This window comes from Spermophilus citellus, assembly GCF_964194105.1.
Source record: "Spermophilus citellus genome assembly, chromosome: 1".
Taxonomy (NCBI): Eukaryota; Metazoa; Chordata; class Mammalia; order Rodentia; family Sciuridae; genus Spermophilus; species Spermophilus citellus.
This window is the reverse complement of record NC_138182.1, coordinates 144082871-144101444: the sequence shown is the minus strand read 5'-3', so window position 1 is coordinate 144101444 and position 18574 is coordinate 144082871. Positions and strand designations below refer to the sequence as shown.

The 18574-nt window shown below is 35.0% G+C and overlaps 1 protein-coding gene across 3 annotated transcripts in view; it reads right to left on the bottom strand.

Moving 5' to 3' along the window:
* RAD50 (RAD50 double strand break repair protein) overlaps positions 1-18574 on the bottom strand; it is a 108781-nt gene that overhangs the window by 88489 nt on the left and 1718 nt on the right. For all 3 annotated transcript variants that reach the window (XM_081310847.1, XM_081310848.1, XM_081310849.1), the window contains exons 2-5: positions 18429-18512; positions 7718-7869; positions 3908-4093; positions 2558-2762 (exon numbers count right to left, since the gene is read on the bottom strand). In XM_081310847.1, the coding sequence (XP_081166973.1) occupies positions 2558-2762; positions 3908-4093; positions 7718-7869; positions 18429-18512 (627 nt within the window). The remainder of the gene's footprint in view (positions 1-2557; positions 2763-3907; positions 4094-7717; positions 7870-18428; positions 18513-18574) is intronic.

The window sequence follows — 18574 nt, the reverse complement described above, 5'->3', positions numbered from 1 at the left end:
TCTTGTCCCTGGCTCATTGCATGCACATACACAGGCACACCCTTTTCTCTCTCTGCTTCCCAGCTGCCATGAGCTGAGCAGCTTTCTTCCACCATGATGTTCTGCCTCACCTCAGGCCCATAATAATGGAGTTGGCCAACCATGGACTGAGACCTCTGATACATGAGCCTAAAATAAACGTTTCTTCCTCTAAGTTGTTCTTACTAGATTTTTTGGTCACAGTGATGAAAAGCTAACACATTGAGGATCAGAGATGTTAGTAATTTATCTGACTCTTCACAGCTAGTTGATAAAAGCAGAAATTAAATTCCACTTAAAACTCCAAAGCCCATGCCCTACCCTCAATTCCACCCACAAAAGTCATTCATTTGTAGGGTATTATGAGCTACAGTATTGGAAGTACCTCGTGTAAGAATTAATCCTTAAAAGATGAATTTATTTATCACTATTATTATTTATTATTTGTAGTGCTACAGATTGAACCTAAGGCCCCACCAATGGTATACAAGCATTCTACAAATGGAACTATATCCCCAGCTTTAATTTATCTTTTAAAATATCAAAATCACTGACAGGTCAGTGAGTTAGCAATTTTGAGTCTGCAAGTGTACTCAAGCACAGAGGACTCTGAGGAAATAAGGTGGGGCACAGCTAGATGGGCATGTCAAATGATTTCAGTGGCCTGTTTCCAAGGCCTACCTTCAGGGGCAGTTGGTTGCCTCCTCTCCTGAAATATGTATTACCTGCTTTAGAGCATTCTCTCCCTGAACGATGCTGAGGATACTCTCCCCAGGTCTGGTTCTACAATTCCAAAGCTGACCAACTCTAACTAGATAGACCTTTTTTAGAATAGTCCTTGGGAAACCGCAAATAAAAACCATTGAGAAAAACAACCTCTCATGAGATAATACCACAAACCTACTATAATGGCTAAGATGAAAAAGAATAACAGTACTAAGTGCAGAGCTGGATGCAGAATAACTGCATCCTTATGTATCTGTTAGTAGAAATACAAAACAGCAGTCACTTTGGAAAATAGTTTGCCAACTTACAAGGTTAAAAGCACTTACCATACAATCTAGAAAGTTAGTCAAGAGGAAAGAAAACATGTACACAAAAGTTTTTTTTGTGGGGGTTACGGGGGATCAAACTCAGGGGCACAACCGTTGAGCCACACCTCCAGCCCTACTTTGTATTTTATTTAAAGACAGGGTCTCACTGAGTTGTTTAGCACCTCACTTTTGCTGAGGCTAGCTTTGAACCCACGATCCTCCTGCCTCAGCCTCCCGAGCCATTGGGATTGCAGGCGTGTGCCACTGTGCCCAGCTAAGTTTAGAGCACTTTTATCTGTAATAGCCACAGCTGGAAACAATATAATGTCCATCAACCAGGAATTTTGTTTTTTGAATTAAAAAATTTACAAAAAAGAGACAAAGGAGTAATCCCATACAATGGGATTACTCCTTTGCTATAGAAAAGAATGAATTTCTTATACATGCAGCAACACAGATAAATTTAAAAGCATTATGTTAAGAAGCTAGACACAAAGTCTACATACTGTATGATTCCATTTATGTGCCACTCTGGAAAAGGCAAAACAGAAATATAATGACAGAAAACACATTAGTGGTTGCCAGAGGCTGGGAACAGAGAAAGGGGATTGACTAAAAGGGCTTTTGAGAGACATTTGGGGGGAGATAAATATTCTATTATTTCGATTGTGACAGTGGTGATGTCACTGTATACATTTGTCCAAACCCACAGAATTAAACACTTTAAAAAGGGTGGATTTCACAATATATATATATTATACTTCAATAAATTTGACTTAAAAAGGAAAAAATGTATGTGCATAGGAATCAAGAGGCCTGGATTCAAATCCTGGTTTCACTTCCTCCTTCCATCATGAACAGCTATGGCTCAGTTTCTAGCCTTAGAAACCTCATGGGGTCACTGTGGAGCTTACATAATACATTTTAAAGCACTCTGGTCAGTATCTGGTAATTAGCATTTAATGATGGGACCATTCACACCACTTGTGAAGAAAATTCTATACTAAGTATCTTTTGAGTGATGTCTAATAAATAGAATTATATTCTTAATTCTTAAGAACACTAAATATTAAAATCTTGGCTTCAGAAGTCCACAAACTTCTCAGTGTATTCCATCAGTATTTTCAGTGCCTCCTGGTGACACAAGAAACATGAGAATCATGTAGGATTGGATCTTTAGCGACATCTTTATCTGCTTCATTCGTTAAATCTAACCAGTCACCAGATCCTGTGGAGTTCTTTGACATCTGTATTTTAGCTTTATCTCCAGAGTACAGAACACAGGTTGTGTACATAATGATGATAACAATATATTGTGTACTAAAAAATTGCTAAGAGAATAGATTTTAAGCATTTCTCCCCCCCCCCAAAATAATACATGAGGTAATGTGCATGCTAGTTACTTTGACTTAGCCATTTCATGATGTATACTTACATTAAAACATATTTTATATCACAAATATATATAATTTTTATCTGTCAATTAAAAAAAGAAATCAAATTACCTTCAGTGGGTCAAGTTCATTCTCATAGGATTTGACAATTTCCTTTGAAGATGTTAACTGGGCTTCTTTACTAGTAATCTGATCACGAATTTCACAAGCTTTTTCCTTATTTTGTTTCAGATATTTCAGCTCTGTCTGACATTCTTTTACTTTCTGACCTTGTGTCTGACGTACCTGACGAAGCGTCTCTAAAGCTTTAATGTACCTTTGAAGATAGCAAATAAAAATAAAATTTCTGGCTAAGTAAATCATGGTATATTCACACAGTAGAATATTATGCAGTCATTAAGATTACATTTACAATTAAATTAAAATTTTTGTGCCATGTCAAGAACATCCTTCAAATTATAACATTCTATAGAAATATTTCTCAATTAAAAAAATCTTAGGAACACAGAATTGTAAGACTGAGTAATTACACAGCTATTTGACAGTTCGTACTAGTTTAATTTAGTGTCATGCTATAAATTTGTTTACATTCAAATCCAAACTCAGCAATTTCCAAATCCAATTTCAGTAGCTTGGAAAATGCTTTGACATAATGATAAGTGAAAAAATTGCATTTACACTGTTAGTCTGGTAAATAAACATATGTACAGAAAGAAAACTGAAAGGAAACATGGATGCCAGTAGGTAAAAAGTAGTAAATAATGACTTTTTGCTTTTTAAGTTTTTCTTTAAGAAAAGAAGCATCCAGGCTGGGGTTAGCTCAGTGGTAGAGCACTTGCCTAGTATGCGTGAGGTACTGGGTTTGATTCTGAGCACAAATGTAAATACCAATATAAATACATAAAATAAAGGTCTACTATCAACTAAAAAAAAATTCTTTTTTTTTTTTTTTTTAAAGAAAAGAAGCATCCAGCCAGGCATGGTGGTGCATGCCCATAATCCTAGCTACCCGGGAGACTGAGGCAGAAGAATAAAAAGGTTGAGGCCCACATGGACAACTTAGTGAAATCCTATCTCTAAATAAAACAAAACAAAAACACAAAACAAAACAAAAGGTCTGGAGACATAGCTTAGAGGTAGAATGTACCAGGGTTCAATTTCTACTATAACTGAAAAAAAAAATCCAAGCTGAAGTGGAGTGTGCCTATGGCCCCAGCTGCTCAGAAGGTGGAAGTAGGAAAACTGCTTGAGGCCAAGAATTTAAGCCCAACCTGAATAACACAGTAAGACTATCTCAAAATACAAGGGGAGAAAAAAAAAAAGGCTCAGGGAACTCAGTGGCAGAGTATATGAGGTCCTAGGTTCAATCCTTAATAACACAAAAAATGGAAAGAGGGAAAAAAAAAAAAAAAGGTTCAACAACTTAATGGGCTAAAAAAAGCACACTCAAGAGTTACAAACCTTGTTGCTGAAAAAATTTCATCAAACTTTTGCTTCAGAGCCTTTCCTTCACTTAATGGCCAATTAGAGTCTTCTTGGTGACAGAAAATGACATTATTTAGCACAGATTTGGAAACCCCAAGAGAACTTATCATTTCTCTGTCAATTTCTGCACATTTAGAACTGAGACTGACCTTTTCACCATGCCTGTAGAAAATAAAAATAAAGAATATGAGTAAAATAACCTTTGGTCATACATATTCTATTGCTTAGTCAATCCATCATACTGTACTTCTTTTAAAAAATAGTCCCTTTACCTTCTTGTTAGCTTCCTCATGCTAAAAAGTACTATTCTTAAATGAATAGTTAAAAAAGTTAGGTAAAATAGAGAATTTTTTTTACCTACTTGGACTTTAAGATAACTTAAAATATTTATATCTAATACATAAAACAAAAATACTCTCTTTCATTCCTGAATAAAAAATAAGAGACCTAAATTAATAAAATTAATAGAACACAATGATCAATAGCAGACAGGCAAAGATAACTTAAAAACACCTAAGAACATGTACATTAGAAATTGGGTTGTTTAATAATGGACTAATTAGGCAGACACACACAGAATCTGTCTTTATTGCTTTTTTTTTTTTTACATTCCAATTTTGAAAATACTACACTGAGTATACCGAGAATGTCCTGTAGGGGACTAGAATAGACACATAAGACAATAGGTTATCACATTAGACCATGGAAAGATGATGGTAGTTTGGATTAGAATGGTCAATGTAAGATAAGAAACAAATTCAAGAAACATTTAAGTTAAATTAAATACATGATATTTGGTAATAAACTGGATAGAGAGGACAAGAAAGATATCAAAGTTTAGATTCTTGGCTTGTGTTATTGCATGGGCAGTGCAATGAAAAGTAATGCAAGAGACCAAGTTACAGGAAGATTATTAGGAGGGGTCAAAGCAGTGAATCACGTGCATGGTTTGGGGCATGTTGAATCTAATGTATATTTGAAACAGGTAGGAAATGAGATAGGTAGGGGGCATGGGGTTAGAAATGATGATTGAATGTTATGATCATTATTATCCAAAGTACATGTATGGTGTGAACATACTTTGTATACAACCAGAAATACAAAAAATTATGTTCTATATGTGTAATAAGAATTGTAATGCATCCTGCTCTCATATATAAATTTTAAAAAACTATAAATTATACATACGTATATATGTGTGTGTGTATGTATGTATGTATGTGTGTATGTATGTGTGTGTGTGTGTGTGTGTATGTGTATATATATAAATAAAGAGAGGTAATTGGATAAATGGGTCTAGAAGAAGAGGTCTGATTTGTGAGTTCCTCAAAGTCACATGGTAATCTGGGCAATGGATATGAATGAGATTTTCTAGGAAGAAAATATAGAGCACAACAGAAGATATAGTACTGAGCCTGTCTGATTTTAACCTTTACTGGCTGGGTAAATGAAGTAGGATGAGGCTGCAATAAGAAAGAACAGCATTACATGATGGGGGTCTAAAAAAGGAATTTTCAAGTAAGGACTAATTAACAATTGTCATTTACTAATCTGTGGTAAATGGAACAATGGTCCTAAAGAGACTTGAGTGTACTTAAATCAGAAATGCCATAAAATTTCCTGAATTCAGGGACTGGGGTTGTGGCTCAGTGGTAACGTGCTTGCCTAGCATGCGTGAGGCACTGGGTTCAATTCTCAGCACCACATACAAATAAATAAAATAAAGATCCATCAACAACTAAAAAATATTTTTAAAAAATTCCTGAATTCAGACTTCTACACTATGGAACTGTAAGATAACAAATTTATGGGTTTTGAAGCCACCAAGTTTGTGGTTATGGCAGTTATAGAAAACTAATCCAGGGGCTGGGGATGTGGCTCAAGCAGTAGCGCGCTCGCCTGGCATGCGTGCAGCCCGGGTTCGATCCTCAGCACCACATACCAACAAAGATGTTGTGTCCGCCGAGAACTAAAAAAAAATAAATATTAAAAAAAAAATTCTCTCTCTCTCTCTCTACTCTCTCACTCTCTCTTTAAAAAAAAAAAAAAAAGAAAAGAAAACTAATCCATGAGCTCTTACTACATAGTAAGCATTCTATGTGCATTAATTCAATCCTTACATTTTTTCAAAGACAAATTCAGGCATTATAAATCCCTATTTTACAAATGAAGAAAACAGAGGCTTTTAGGTCTATTCTGTATAGCAACAACATTAGTTTAATTAATAAAGATGTTATTAGTGACCTTAGTTGGAGCTATTTCATTGGAAGAATGGAACTGGAAAAGGAAAAGATAGCAAGTATTAACAACTCTTGAGAAAAATGGCTGTAAAGGGGAAAAGGGAAATAGCTTAACTGGAATGGAATAATATGAAGAGATATAAGAGAGACTTGAATGTACTTAAGTCAGAAAAGCCAGGCACAATGGCGCAAACCTGTAATCCCAGTGGCTCAGGAGGCTGAGACAGGAGGACTGCAAATTCAAAACCAGACTCAGCAACTTAGCAAGACCCTGTCTCAAAATTAAAAAATATAAAGGGCTGGAGATGTGGTTCAATGGTTAAGCATCCCTGGGTTCAATCCCCAGTACCAGAAAATAAATAAGTAAATGAATAAATGAATGAATAAATGTCAGATAAAAAAAAACCTACTTGAGAAACTGGTAGCTAATACAGTGCCTCTAGCTGGTTGCTAAACTTCACTGACTAAATACTTTCTCGGTTTAATAAGAAAAAATGAGGGAGGAGGGTGAATAGTTAAGTAATTCAATGATCAAGAATAAAAGCTTGCACAGAGGGCTGGGATTGTGGCTCAGTGGTAGAGTGCTTGCCTGGCATGTGTGAGGCACTGGGTTTGAGTCTCAGCACCACATAAAAATAAATATATTTAATATATATATATTTAAAAAAAAAAAAAAAAGCTTGCACATAGCATACAAACTCCAAAAATCCATATCTATTAGAAGACATTATTTGACTCTAACACAATGATAATTGTTAAGAGTGACAAATTACTACTCTTCCCTACTTGTCTGCTTCTCATCTCATCCATCCCTATATGTAACACTAACATTTTTTTTTAAAAAATCTATATTTGATGATTATATACTTTTGACTCTGAAACTGTTCATAAATTACTCAATGAAATGAAACATTATCACTAAATCTTTAATGTGATCACTCTATTTAGTAAATAAGTATCAAAAATTAGGGCTGGGGTTTGTGGCTCAGTGGTAGAGCGCTCCCCTAGCATGTGCGAGGCCCTAGGTTCAATCCTCAGCCCCACATAAAAATAAATAAATAAAATAAAGGTATTAAAAAATCATCTTAATTAAAAACAAAATTAAATGTTGCCAGGTACGTGGCACACACCTGTAATCCCAGCAACTCCAGAGGCTGAGACAAGACAATACCAAGTTCAAGGCCAGCCTCAGCAACTTAGTGAGGCACTAAACAACTTAACAAGACCCCGTCTCAAAATAAAAAATAATAAGGACTGGAGGTGTAGCTCCATGGTAAAGCACCCCTAGGTTCAATTCCTAATTTTGAGAAAATAAAACAAAACATTTACATGTTAATAGTGGGGTAGGCTGTGCGAGGTGTAGGGGTGAGGACCATAAGGTAACATTTCTACCCAATTTTACTATGAATTTAAAACTACTCTAAAAACAGTTTGTTAAAAGAAAACCAATATGCTCCCAAAAATAAATAGAAAAAAAAAAGTCCATGGTCTTATACACCTAAAAGACTAAAAATGAACAATATTAAACTATAACATAAACACCTACTTTATTCTTGTAATGACTCCTTCCAGGGTTTTAAATTCTGTCTTTTTGCTTTTCTGACTACACACCATAGATCTCTGCACAGCTATAAGTTCTCCATTGACATCACGAAACTGCAAACGAATCTGGGCTCTCACATCTGTTTCTTGAGCAACCTTTGAAGGTAAACAGAGAAAAATTATGCTATAGTAATAAGCACAATCTGAAAGAAAAAGTATAAGCAATCTTACTTATTCAAAATGAAAGAACAAAAAAAAAAGGAATAATACATTCAAAATAAATGACATTTTTACAAGCTATTCAAAATATGGGAGGAAAAAATACTGTTTAATTGATTTACTAAAATGATAAAGTATTATTTACTTTCTTTAATCAACAACATTAAGAGACTAGGTATATGGACTTTCCAAATAAATAAATTTTATCTTTCTAAGTACCAAAAATGTTTTTTAACTTAAAAAAATCATAACAAAATTGGAAATAAAAAGTATACCTCCCACATCCTTGAATCATTTGAAAGTATAGTGCTGATCTGATGTCCCATCACCAATTTCTTACAAAGCAAGAACTTTTCAACCACAAAAATTTCCTAAAACTGATACTGATACTTTATTACTATGCACTTCACAGATCCTATTCTAGTTCTACCAACTGTCACTGGAAACAGTTTTACCAATTGTTGTCCTTTACAACAAAAAGATCCAGTTCAGAATTATACATTTGGTGTAATTCATTTGGCAGTCATCTCTCTATGGTTTCTTTCATTCCAGAACAGTTGCTCAAATTTTCCTTTACCTTTATGACTGATAATTTTGAAAATTAAAGATCATTATATTGTAGGATGTCTTTAAAATGTACAGTTGTCTGGTATTTCCTCATGACTGGAATCAGGTTACCCATCTTTGGCATCATATCATAGAAGTAATGATGACATCCTCTGCCTTTCATCGGGTAGGACATGATTTCAATTTATCTTATTACTAGGAGCATTAACTTCAATCTCCTGATAAAGTTGCATTTGCCAGCTCTCTACCAAACTTCCTCTACCAGTCTTAGCATCTATTATTTTTACCTGAATTATTATGAGAGCTAGCAAACAAATTTTCTAGTTTTATTAAAAGAAAGATTCCACTATAAAAGCTTTTGTTCTTTCCCTATTTTTTCCTTTATTTTTGGCATAAGTGTGAACTCATGGATTTTTTACTTGGGTTCCAATCCCCCATAGGTTACTACACTAACTTTTGTGGATGCATTCCCAACTCAGTCCGCCTAATGGCTTTTGGAATGAATTATTCAGGAATGAAGGAAAGTGCCCAAGAGTTTTTAATGTGATTTAGATTTAAATTTAAATGCATTTGTCATTTTCTTACACTGATTTTTTTAATCTCTGTTTTATTTATTTATTTTATGTGGTGCTAAGGATAGAACCCAATGCCTCATACATGCGAGGCAAGCGCTCAACCACTAAGCTACAACCCCAGCCCCAACTTTTTTTAAAAATTTTTTTTTTTAGTTGTAGTTGGACACAATGCCTTTATTTTATTTATTTATTTTTAAGTGGTGTTGAGGATCGAACCCAGTGTCTCACATGTGCTAGGTGAGCACTCTTACAACGCCAGCCCGATTGTTTTTTTAATATTAAACAAATCTGGCATTCCTGAAGTAAATACCACTTGGCCATGGTGTATTATCTTTATTTGTACATTGCTGAATTTGACTTGCTAATATTCTGTTAAGGATGTTTGCATCTACATCATGAAAGGAATGACTGCAGCTGTCACATAATATCTTTGTCTGGTTTTGATATCAGGGTAATGCCAGACTCATAAAAACGAGTTGGAAAGCACTCCCTTTGCCTCTTTTCTGAAAGTTTGTATAGAATTGACATTGTTTCTTTATAAAATGTTTGGTAGAATTCACCAGTGAAACCACCCAGGTCTGGCATTTTCATTGAGGTTTCAAACTCAAATCAATTGCTTTCATAGGATATTTCTTTGAGTGAATTTTAGTACCATGTGTCTTCAAAAGAATTGTCCATTTTACTTTACTACATTTTTTCACATAAAGTTGCTCACAACACTCCCTGTTAGATCTGTAGCTCCGTCTTCTCTTTCATTCCTAATCTTGGTAATTTGTCTGCCTTTTTTATCACTTCGCTTGGAAGTTTATTAATTTTATTAAGCTTTTCAAAGAACCAGCTTCTGGTATCAAAGATTTTCTCTATTGTCTGTGTTGTATTTCACTGACTTTTGCCCTCATCTTGATTACTTCCCTCCTTTTGCATATTTGAATTTCATTAGCTTTCCTTTCTTTTCTTTCTTTCTTTCTTTTTGTTTTTTTGTTTTTTTTTTTTTTGGTGTGTGGTGGGGGAGTACCTGGTATTGGATCCAGGGGTGCTTAACCACTAAGCCACATCCCCAGCCCTTTTTATATTTTATTTTGAGTTAAGGTCTTGCTAAATTGCTCAAACTGGCTTTCAACTTGCAATCCTCCTGCCTCAGCCTCCCAAGCCACTGGGATTACAGGTGTGTACCACTGTGCCCAGCTATATGCTATGCTTTTAATTCCAAGTATTTTCTAATTTTCCTTGTGACTCTTTTTTTATCCATGAATTATTTATAAATGTCCTGCGTATTTTCAAATATTCCAGGATACATTTTTGTTACTGATTTAGAGTTTAAGTCTGGTGTGGTCAAAGAACACACTCTGTATGACTTCAATCCTTGTAAATTTACTGACACTTCAGTATTATTTTCCTTCAGTTTCAAAAACTTCCTCTATAATAGTAGTGTAATTGTGATAAATTACCTTTTTAATTTTTTAATTAAGTCATTTTTTAATATTGGGGATAGAATGCAGAGATACTACCACTGAGCTACATCTTCAGCCCTTTAATATTTTATTTTGAGCCAGGATTGGTGGCATATGCCTGTAATCCCAGTAGAACTGCAAGTTCAAGGCCATCCTGAGCAACTTAGTGAGGCTTAAAGTAACTTAGTGAGGCTTGAAGCAACTTAGTGAGACCCTGTCTCGAAATAAAAACAGCTGGGGATGTGAATCAGTGGTAGAGATGTGCCCTGGGTTCATTCCCCAGTATCAAAAAAGAAAAAAAAAATTATTTTGAGACAGTCTCATTAAATTGCAGAGGTTGCCAAGACTGGCCTCCAACTTGCTATACTCCTGCCTCAACCTCCTGAGTAGCTAGGATTATACACATGTGCCAACACACCTGGCTGGTTCCACTAAATGTTTACTATATTCTAGACTGTGGATGTTACATTGAGTAACCTTTAAAAAGGGTTTTGTTCTAGCAGTTAATTTATTGATAGGTTAGCTTGAGACTGTCAAAGCTTGATTGGAGGTTCTGTTATGGTGGCCTTTCTGAGGTCTCAATTATAATATTGGAGAGTTCCATAAGGTCTTTCCACTCTGGCATGTCAAGAATCATATGTCTTTCCAGCATGTGTGATCTCTTTAATCCACTCAACATGTGGTACCAGCACTCAACCCTACTCAGTACTTTTTCTCTGCTAGCCATCATTGAATCTCATTCTGGACATGGTTAGCTTGTATTTTCCCAAAAACTCAAAGGATCCTTATGTACTTTTCCAGTGCCCTCTCCGCAACAATCCTACTCCAGTACCCTGCTCCATAAATTCCAGTCACCTCAGCAAACCCAAACTTTTCAGTTTTATTTGCTTAAATATGTCCCTGTTCTCTGTTGAATTATAATTCCATGTCCTAAAGTTTACAAAATGTCCCTAAGTAAAAAGTTAGAATATAGTGACCTCATATGCTCTTCTTTTTTCAGTGAACATGATCTGTTGTCCAATGCCTGCAAACAGTTCCTTCAAATATTTTTTCCAGTTTCATAGTTGTTTATCTTGAGAGTATAATTGTAATACAATTCTGACCAAATTAGTTCTGCTTTTTTAAGTTAGAAAATATTCTTGTTTTAATTATTTGACATTAATTCATCAAAACACTCAACAAGCATTTATAAAGTTTTGTAGCTTTCATGTGTTGTTTTTGTTTAAAATGACAATTTTTTTTCTTTAGCACATGGAAGACTAATACATTGAACAAGAGTAGAAAAGATATGCTTAACACCATCATAATTGAAGTACAGGGTGCTCAGGAAACACAAAGGAGAGCGCAGGGAAAAGATATTGTAAAAGAAATGAATGTTTAAACTGAGACCTGACAGATGAGAAAGAATTGGCCAGATGAAAAGATTTGAGTCACTAAGTGGCTAAAATACAGTTGACCCTCAGTAACAGAGTGTTTCACCATCTGCAAATTTAACCAAGTTTGAGTAGAAAATATTTTGGGAAAAAATGCATCTGAACTGAATATGTAGACTTATTTCTGTATCACTGTATCACAATAGAATATAAGAACTTTTTCCATAGCATTTGCATTGTATTAGGCATTATAAGTAACCTAGAGATAATTTAAAGTATATGAGAGGATGGGAGTAGATTATATATAAATATGATATCACATGTCTCTATGTTTTCTATGAGACTGAAGCATTGTTGGATTTTTGGTATTCTGTGAGGGAAGGGATTTCTGGAACCAATCCCTATTGGATTCTAAGAGACAACTGTAATTTCAGAAAGTAGGGAAAAGTAAAGAGAAAAAATGAATCCAGCAATTAAGAGCTTTCTGAAACATAGTTTTTTAGACTTAAAGTGAGAGAAGAAAGCACTAAAAGATTTGAACCAAAGGAATTACATGTAGTAAACATTTTAGAAGAATCATTTCTCTTTAGGGTGAAGAGATTGGACTGAAGTAAGTCAGGAAAACAGCATGGACAAGGTTTTAGCACTGAAGATGTAGGTAAAGAGGAAGAGAGTTCTGGACTGGACTCTTAGGATAGAGAAAAGGTGGCCAGAGTTTAATAAAAAGCTATGAAAGGGCTGGGTATGTGGTCAGTAGTAGAGTGCTTGCCTAGCACATATGAAGCACTGGGTTGAATTCTCAGCACCAAATATAAATAAATAAAATAAAAGTCCACCGACAACTAAAAAAAAAAAAAATTATTTATTTAAAAAAAAAAAGCCTTGGAGGACATTCAGTCATTTCATCCCAAAGAGAGGAGTTCTAAGGGTTTAATTCTCAGTAGTTCAACTAAGGAGCTATGCATCTAAGCACCAGAAAATTAATTTGTTTATAATGTCCCCACTAGCAGGCCAAATGCACGTATTCATTTTCCATGGCATTTACCTTTCTAGAAAGGTAAATCTACCTGGTAAATATCAAATTAGTAAATGGAGTTCAAGCAAAGGGTATCTTTCTATCAAAATATTGTTGTTGATGTTCTTACTGAGAAAGAGGCACTTTGAAAGAGTTATTTAGATTGTGTTAATCTAATATACTTAAGGACAATTTCTATCCAAAAGAATAAAATAAATAATAAGCCCTTCCCTTTCCAAACAATTTATACCTTAAACTATTAGACAAGTCAAAAGAAAGTACATGGCCATGCTGGCTGAAGACCTGGAGAGAGATGCACACAGGAGCTCAGCCTGGAGTAGGATAAATGAGTTTATGTAGACTAAGAAGGGTATTCACATGAGGAGAGATCTTGGCACAGGGTTTCAAGAGTCTTAGGGTATCAGAGATCAAGCAGGATGAAAAAGACTTTCATAATCAGAATAATTCAGTTCAGGAGAGGAGTGTCCACACTGGGCGAAGGGATGATATGATAATTCAGAGTTTAACAATGCTGCACAGGGGGTCCACATGAGGGAGCAGACTATTGGCGGATCTAGATCAGAGTAGTATAAACATCTCTTCAAGAGCTTAGCTGGTACAAAGTATCAAACTGAGAAAGGTATCCATGGGAGGGGAATGAGGAGGTCATCCAGTATAGGAAGATAGAGCTGAAGAAGAATGAGACAGCATCATGTGAAGGAGCTGGCTGAGGAGTCAAGAGCACAAACAAGGTAAAGAGGCATCAAATATGGGAATGCAGTCTGCCCAACGTGGGGTGTTGGAGCCCTGGTGCAGTGATGGCAGATTCATGACATATAGGGAAACTGATCAAACTAGTAAATACAATAAGAATGTAGTCAGTTTCTTGAGTCTCATTCTCTTCATTGTATTTAGCAGGCAAATGCCCAACCTTGGTTAAATTCAACTGTCCAACTTATTGCTTGCCACTGAATAATTGAACAAGAGTGAAAAAACACAGTCATAACAACTGGTCTGTCTTTATATTTTCATACATAAACTTCAAGACTCCTGACACTGTCATGCAACCCTATAACATTTTCCTAGTCAATTTATTTTATGAGGTAAAAACTATTTCACACATTTTTGAGCCTAAATCAACCCTTTCTCCCACTCTAGGCCAATAACTTCATGTCTTTTTTCCACTGTGACTACAGAAGCAACCAAAAGAGAACTTACTATTCTTTCACTGCTTACTTTTCCAATCATGTATTATTACATTAGATAAACAGTGCACCCTCCTATTAATCCTTCCAGCTGGGCAATGAATCCTATCTCTTCTTGTGTACTCAAGGATTTTGCTCTGCAAATATCCCCTCTTGCATCAATTTTTCCCTTTATCCACAGTCATTCTTATTAGTCTACAAATGTTCTAGAATGTCCGATTTTTAAAAACATAACAAAATAAGAATAACCAACTAACCACCTTTTTATCTTTTACACCTCTTTAGTTATTGCCCTATTTCTGAGTTAGTTTAGCAAAACTCATAAAATTATTCTAAGTTTCACTTCCTTGCCTCCTCCTTTCTCTGAAACTAGTTTTATCAAAAGCAGCTACGGGTTCCATGTACCCAAACATTCCTCTTAAGTACTGGCATAGGTAGAGTTGATAGCTCCCACCTTGTAACACTTTATTTGCTTGTCTTCCAAGATATAATTCTCCCAATTTTCCTCTTTATTAATTGTACTTTAGTATCCTCTGCTGGTTCCTCCTCTTTGTGATCTCTAAATCCATTAGCTCTAGTGTTCCAGGTTCAAGTCTTGGATCTTTTCTATTTACTCTCCCCATTTGAATTAACCAAACCTTTTAAATTAATATATAGAATTAAGTGTATATATCAATGTTTTCTAATTTTTTCTCTAGGTCTAACTACTCGCTTGGATAAACTTCTATTTGCCAAATGGACAGCTCTTCTGGATATCTAACAGGCATCCCAATTTTACATGTTTAAACCAGATCCACCCAAATCTCTTTTTCTAGAGTTCCCCTGTTACAATAAATGGTCAAACTTTTTTTTTTAAATATTTATTTTTTAGTTCCAGGTGGACACAATATCTTTATTTTGTTTCCATGTGGTGCTGAGAATCAAACTCAGTGCCTCACCCATGCCAGGCGAGCGCGCTACCACTTGAGCCACATCCCCAGCCCAGTGGTCAAACTTTTTTAACCACCTGTTCAAGCAAAAAAAAAAAAAAACCTTGAAATCATGCTTGGTGCTTTTACATCTCTCATACACTATTATCCAAACTATTACCTCATCTGTTGGTTCTACCTTCAAAACATCCCAAATCCAGCATTTCTCACCACTTCCACCACTAACTTCATCAGGTCACCAATATTTCTCATCTAGATTATCACAAACCCCTAAATTAGTCTCTGTTCTCCAACCTTTGCTAGCTACAGAAAGCAGATAGCTTTCTCTCAGCTGCCAAACTGGTCATTATTATTATTATTATTATTATTATTATTATTATTATTATTATTTTTGGTACCAGAGATTGAACCCAAGGGTGCTTAACCACTGAGTCACACCTCCAGACCTTTTCATTTTGATACAGGGTATTGCTAGGTTGCTTCCAGCCTCACTAAGTTGCTGAGGCTGGCTTCAAACCTGCAATCCTCCTGCCTCAGCTGCTGGGATTACAGGTGTGCACCACTGCACCTGGCTTAGAATCTCCTATTTTAGGAAAACTTAGTCCCTTTTAACATAAATAAGACCATGTTCTTTCCCTACTCAATATCTTCCAATAGATTTCTACTTAAGAATAGAATCCAAGATCTCACAGAATTCAGTCCTTTCTATTGTTGTGACTGAATTTTCTACCATTTTCCTGCACTTTGCTCTTCTTGGTAAGAAAACCAAACATGTTCATACCTCAGGGACTTTGCCCTTAAATATTAAGATCAAATGTATGTTCTTACTCCATATTCTTAACAATTAACTCTTCTTGAATGAATATTTAAAAGACAACTGCTTGTTGTGTGAAAATGAGAGAACTTCAAGAATTAGAGCAGAAAAACAACTTAGAAGACTAGTATTTAACAGTTCAAGGGGAAAATAATGGTGGCTTGTACCTGGAAAGTATTGGCAATGGAATGAAGAGGACAAATTCTGGGCACAATTTAAAAGGGTAGCTAAGAATGGCTGATGAATTGGAAACAAGGTGAGATACAACAATCAATCAAAGACAGCCCATAGAGTTTGGATAATAGTGTATGAGAGATGATGATATAATTTACTAAATTGGTATATTGAAGTAGTAGCAGACTTGACAATGTGGGAGGAATGGGGATACAAGGAATCAAGAGTTCTATTTGAATATACTAAGTTTGAGATGCCTAGTAAATACCCAAACAGCTAGACATATACCTAAAGCTTAAGAACGAGGTCAACGTTAAATACATAAATTTGGGACTCATCAGTACTTAAATTCATGAAATGGAATGAGATCACCCAAGAGAGAAGACAGAAAAGAGGCTGAGTGTTAGGGCACAACAGCATATAGAAATCATGGACAAAGGTAGATCCAGCAAAGACTAAGAAATGGCAAGTAAAAAGGGAGAAAACCATAAGATTATGATGTCATAGAAAGCAAAAGGGAATTTTTTTTTTTCTTTTAAGAATAACTGAATCAAGGGCTGGGGCTGTAGCTTAGTGGTAGAGTGCTTGCCTTGCATGTGTGAAACACTGGGTTTGATCCTCAGCACCACATAAAAATATATTAAAAAAAAAGAATAATTGAATCAAATCTTCTGAGAAGTTAATGAGAATTTTAAACCGACCATTCTATCTGGCAACACAGAGATTCCTGGTGACCTTACAAAAGCAATTTTAGTAAAGGAAGAAGAAAACACCTGAGTGGAATAGACAGAGGGGGAAATGGGAGGCAATGAAGTATACATACAACCCTTGTGAATTCTGCTACAAACTGAAAGAAAACAAAGATAATAGCTAGAGGATGTTTTGGAGTACAGGGAGAATTTTTTATCTGAACACTGGAGCATATTTACATGCTAATGTGAACAATCCTATAAGAAGAAACTACTAATACAGAGAGAGAAGGAACTAAAGAGCAAAATTTTTTAGTTGATAAGAGGGATGGATGGGCTCCAGCCTCCAAAAAGAGTTGGTTCATTTTTAGAAAAAATGAAAATCAATTTACCCTCACTACAGGAGAGGAAACTATATACGAATGTGTACATGGTAGTTTCATAAATTTCATGATTAGAAAATGAGAGAATGTATCTGATTCCGCCTATTTCTCAATAAAATACAAGGCAAGATCATTAGTTGAGGAGAGTACATTGTGGATTTAACAAGAGAGGTGGAAACAGTTATTTCAGAAAAAGTTATTTGCTACTCAGTAAAGGTACCAAATAATAATATATGAAAATTCATAAATACCTTCAAAATTATAGCTATCTTCAGTTACATAGAAGTGGACACAACTTAAATGACCAGTAGCGGGTTGGTTAAACTACAGGATATAAACTCAATGGAAAATTACTTAGTAACTTAAAACAATGAAACAGAAACATGTGTTTGTGTGTGTGTGTGTGTGTGTGTGTGTGTGTGCATTAACAGATCTACAGTATGTCACTAAATAACTTTTACACTATAAAATAAAATTCTACTGATGTGTTTAAAGATAAATGTACCAAGTGTACTTATAAAATCCCACGGGCATGGTTTTATAAAGACAGAAAAAGGCCTGAAAGAAAATACAATGAACTCTTAACCTAGTGGGACTCAGGGCAGGGATCAGTGAGAGAAACACACAACTCCACTAAATATATATATATATATTTTTTGTTGTTGTTGTTGTTGTTGTTGTTTCATAGATAGGCCAAATCCTATGTCCTTTCCACATACTAATAGTATAAACACCAAAATTCAAACAAGGATTCATATGCAAATGGTCATCTTGAAATATTTTAATGAAAAAACTAAATGTAGTCTAAATGTAAAAAAAAAATGCAACCACTAAAAATGTTCATAAAACAAAGACTAAAAAGAAGCAATCATATAACATAAGCCCATATTAAGAATTTTAAAAATATTTATTTTTTTAGTTGTAGTTGAACACATACCTTTTTTTAATTTATTTGTTTTTATGTGATGCTGAGGATCACACCAGGGCCTTGCACATGCTAGGCAAGCACTCTATCACTGAGCCATAACCCCAGTCCATGACATAGGACTTTTATGAATAATGTGTAGTGGGGAAAAAAATTTAAAACGCTGAATACAAAATTAGATACAATATGACATCAGTTACGTAAAACAATATGTAAAGTAAGAGAAAAACACATAAAAATATCAACAACGGTTATCACTGGGTGCTAAGACTGTGTGTGTAGGTGACTTCCATTTCTATACTTTACCACTGCCAATTTCTCTACAATAAGCCATTATCACTTTCATAATTACAAAAATTTTATTTTAAAAATAAAAAGTTTTACTAGCACCATTACCTTGGGATCATGAACAAATGTATTTCCTTTGGTTCCAGGAGGGAAATCTCCAGTACAAATATACTTTAGACATTCAATGATGGTCTAAAGAAATAGAAAATTATACTAGTTATAAGAGAACTGCTTAAGTTTACCATAAATATTAA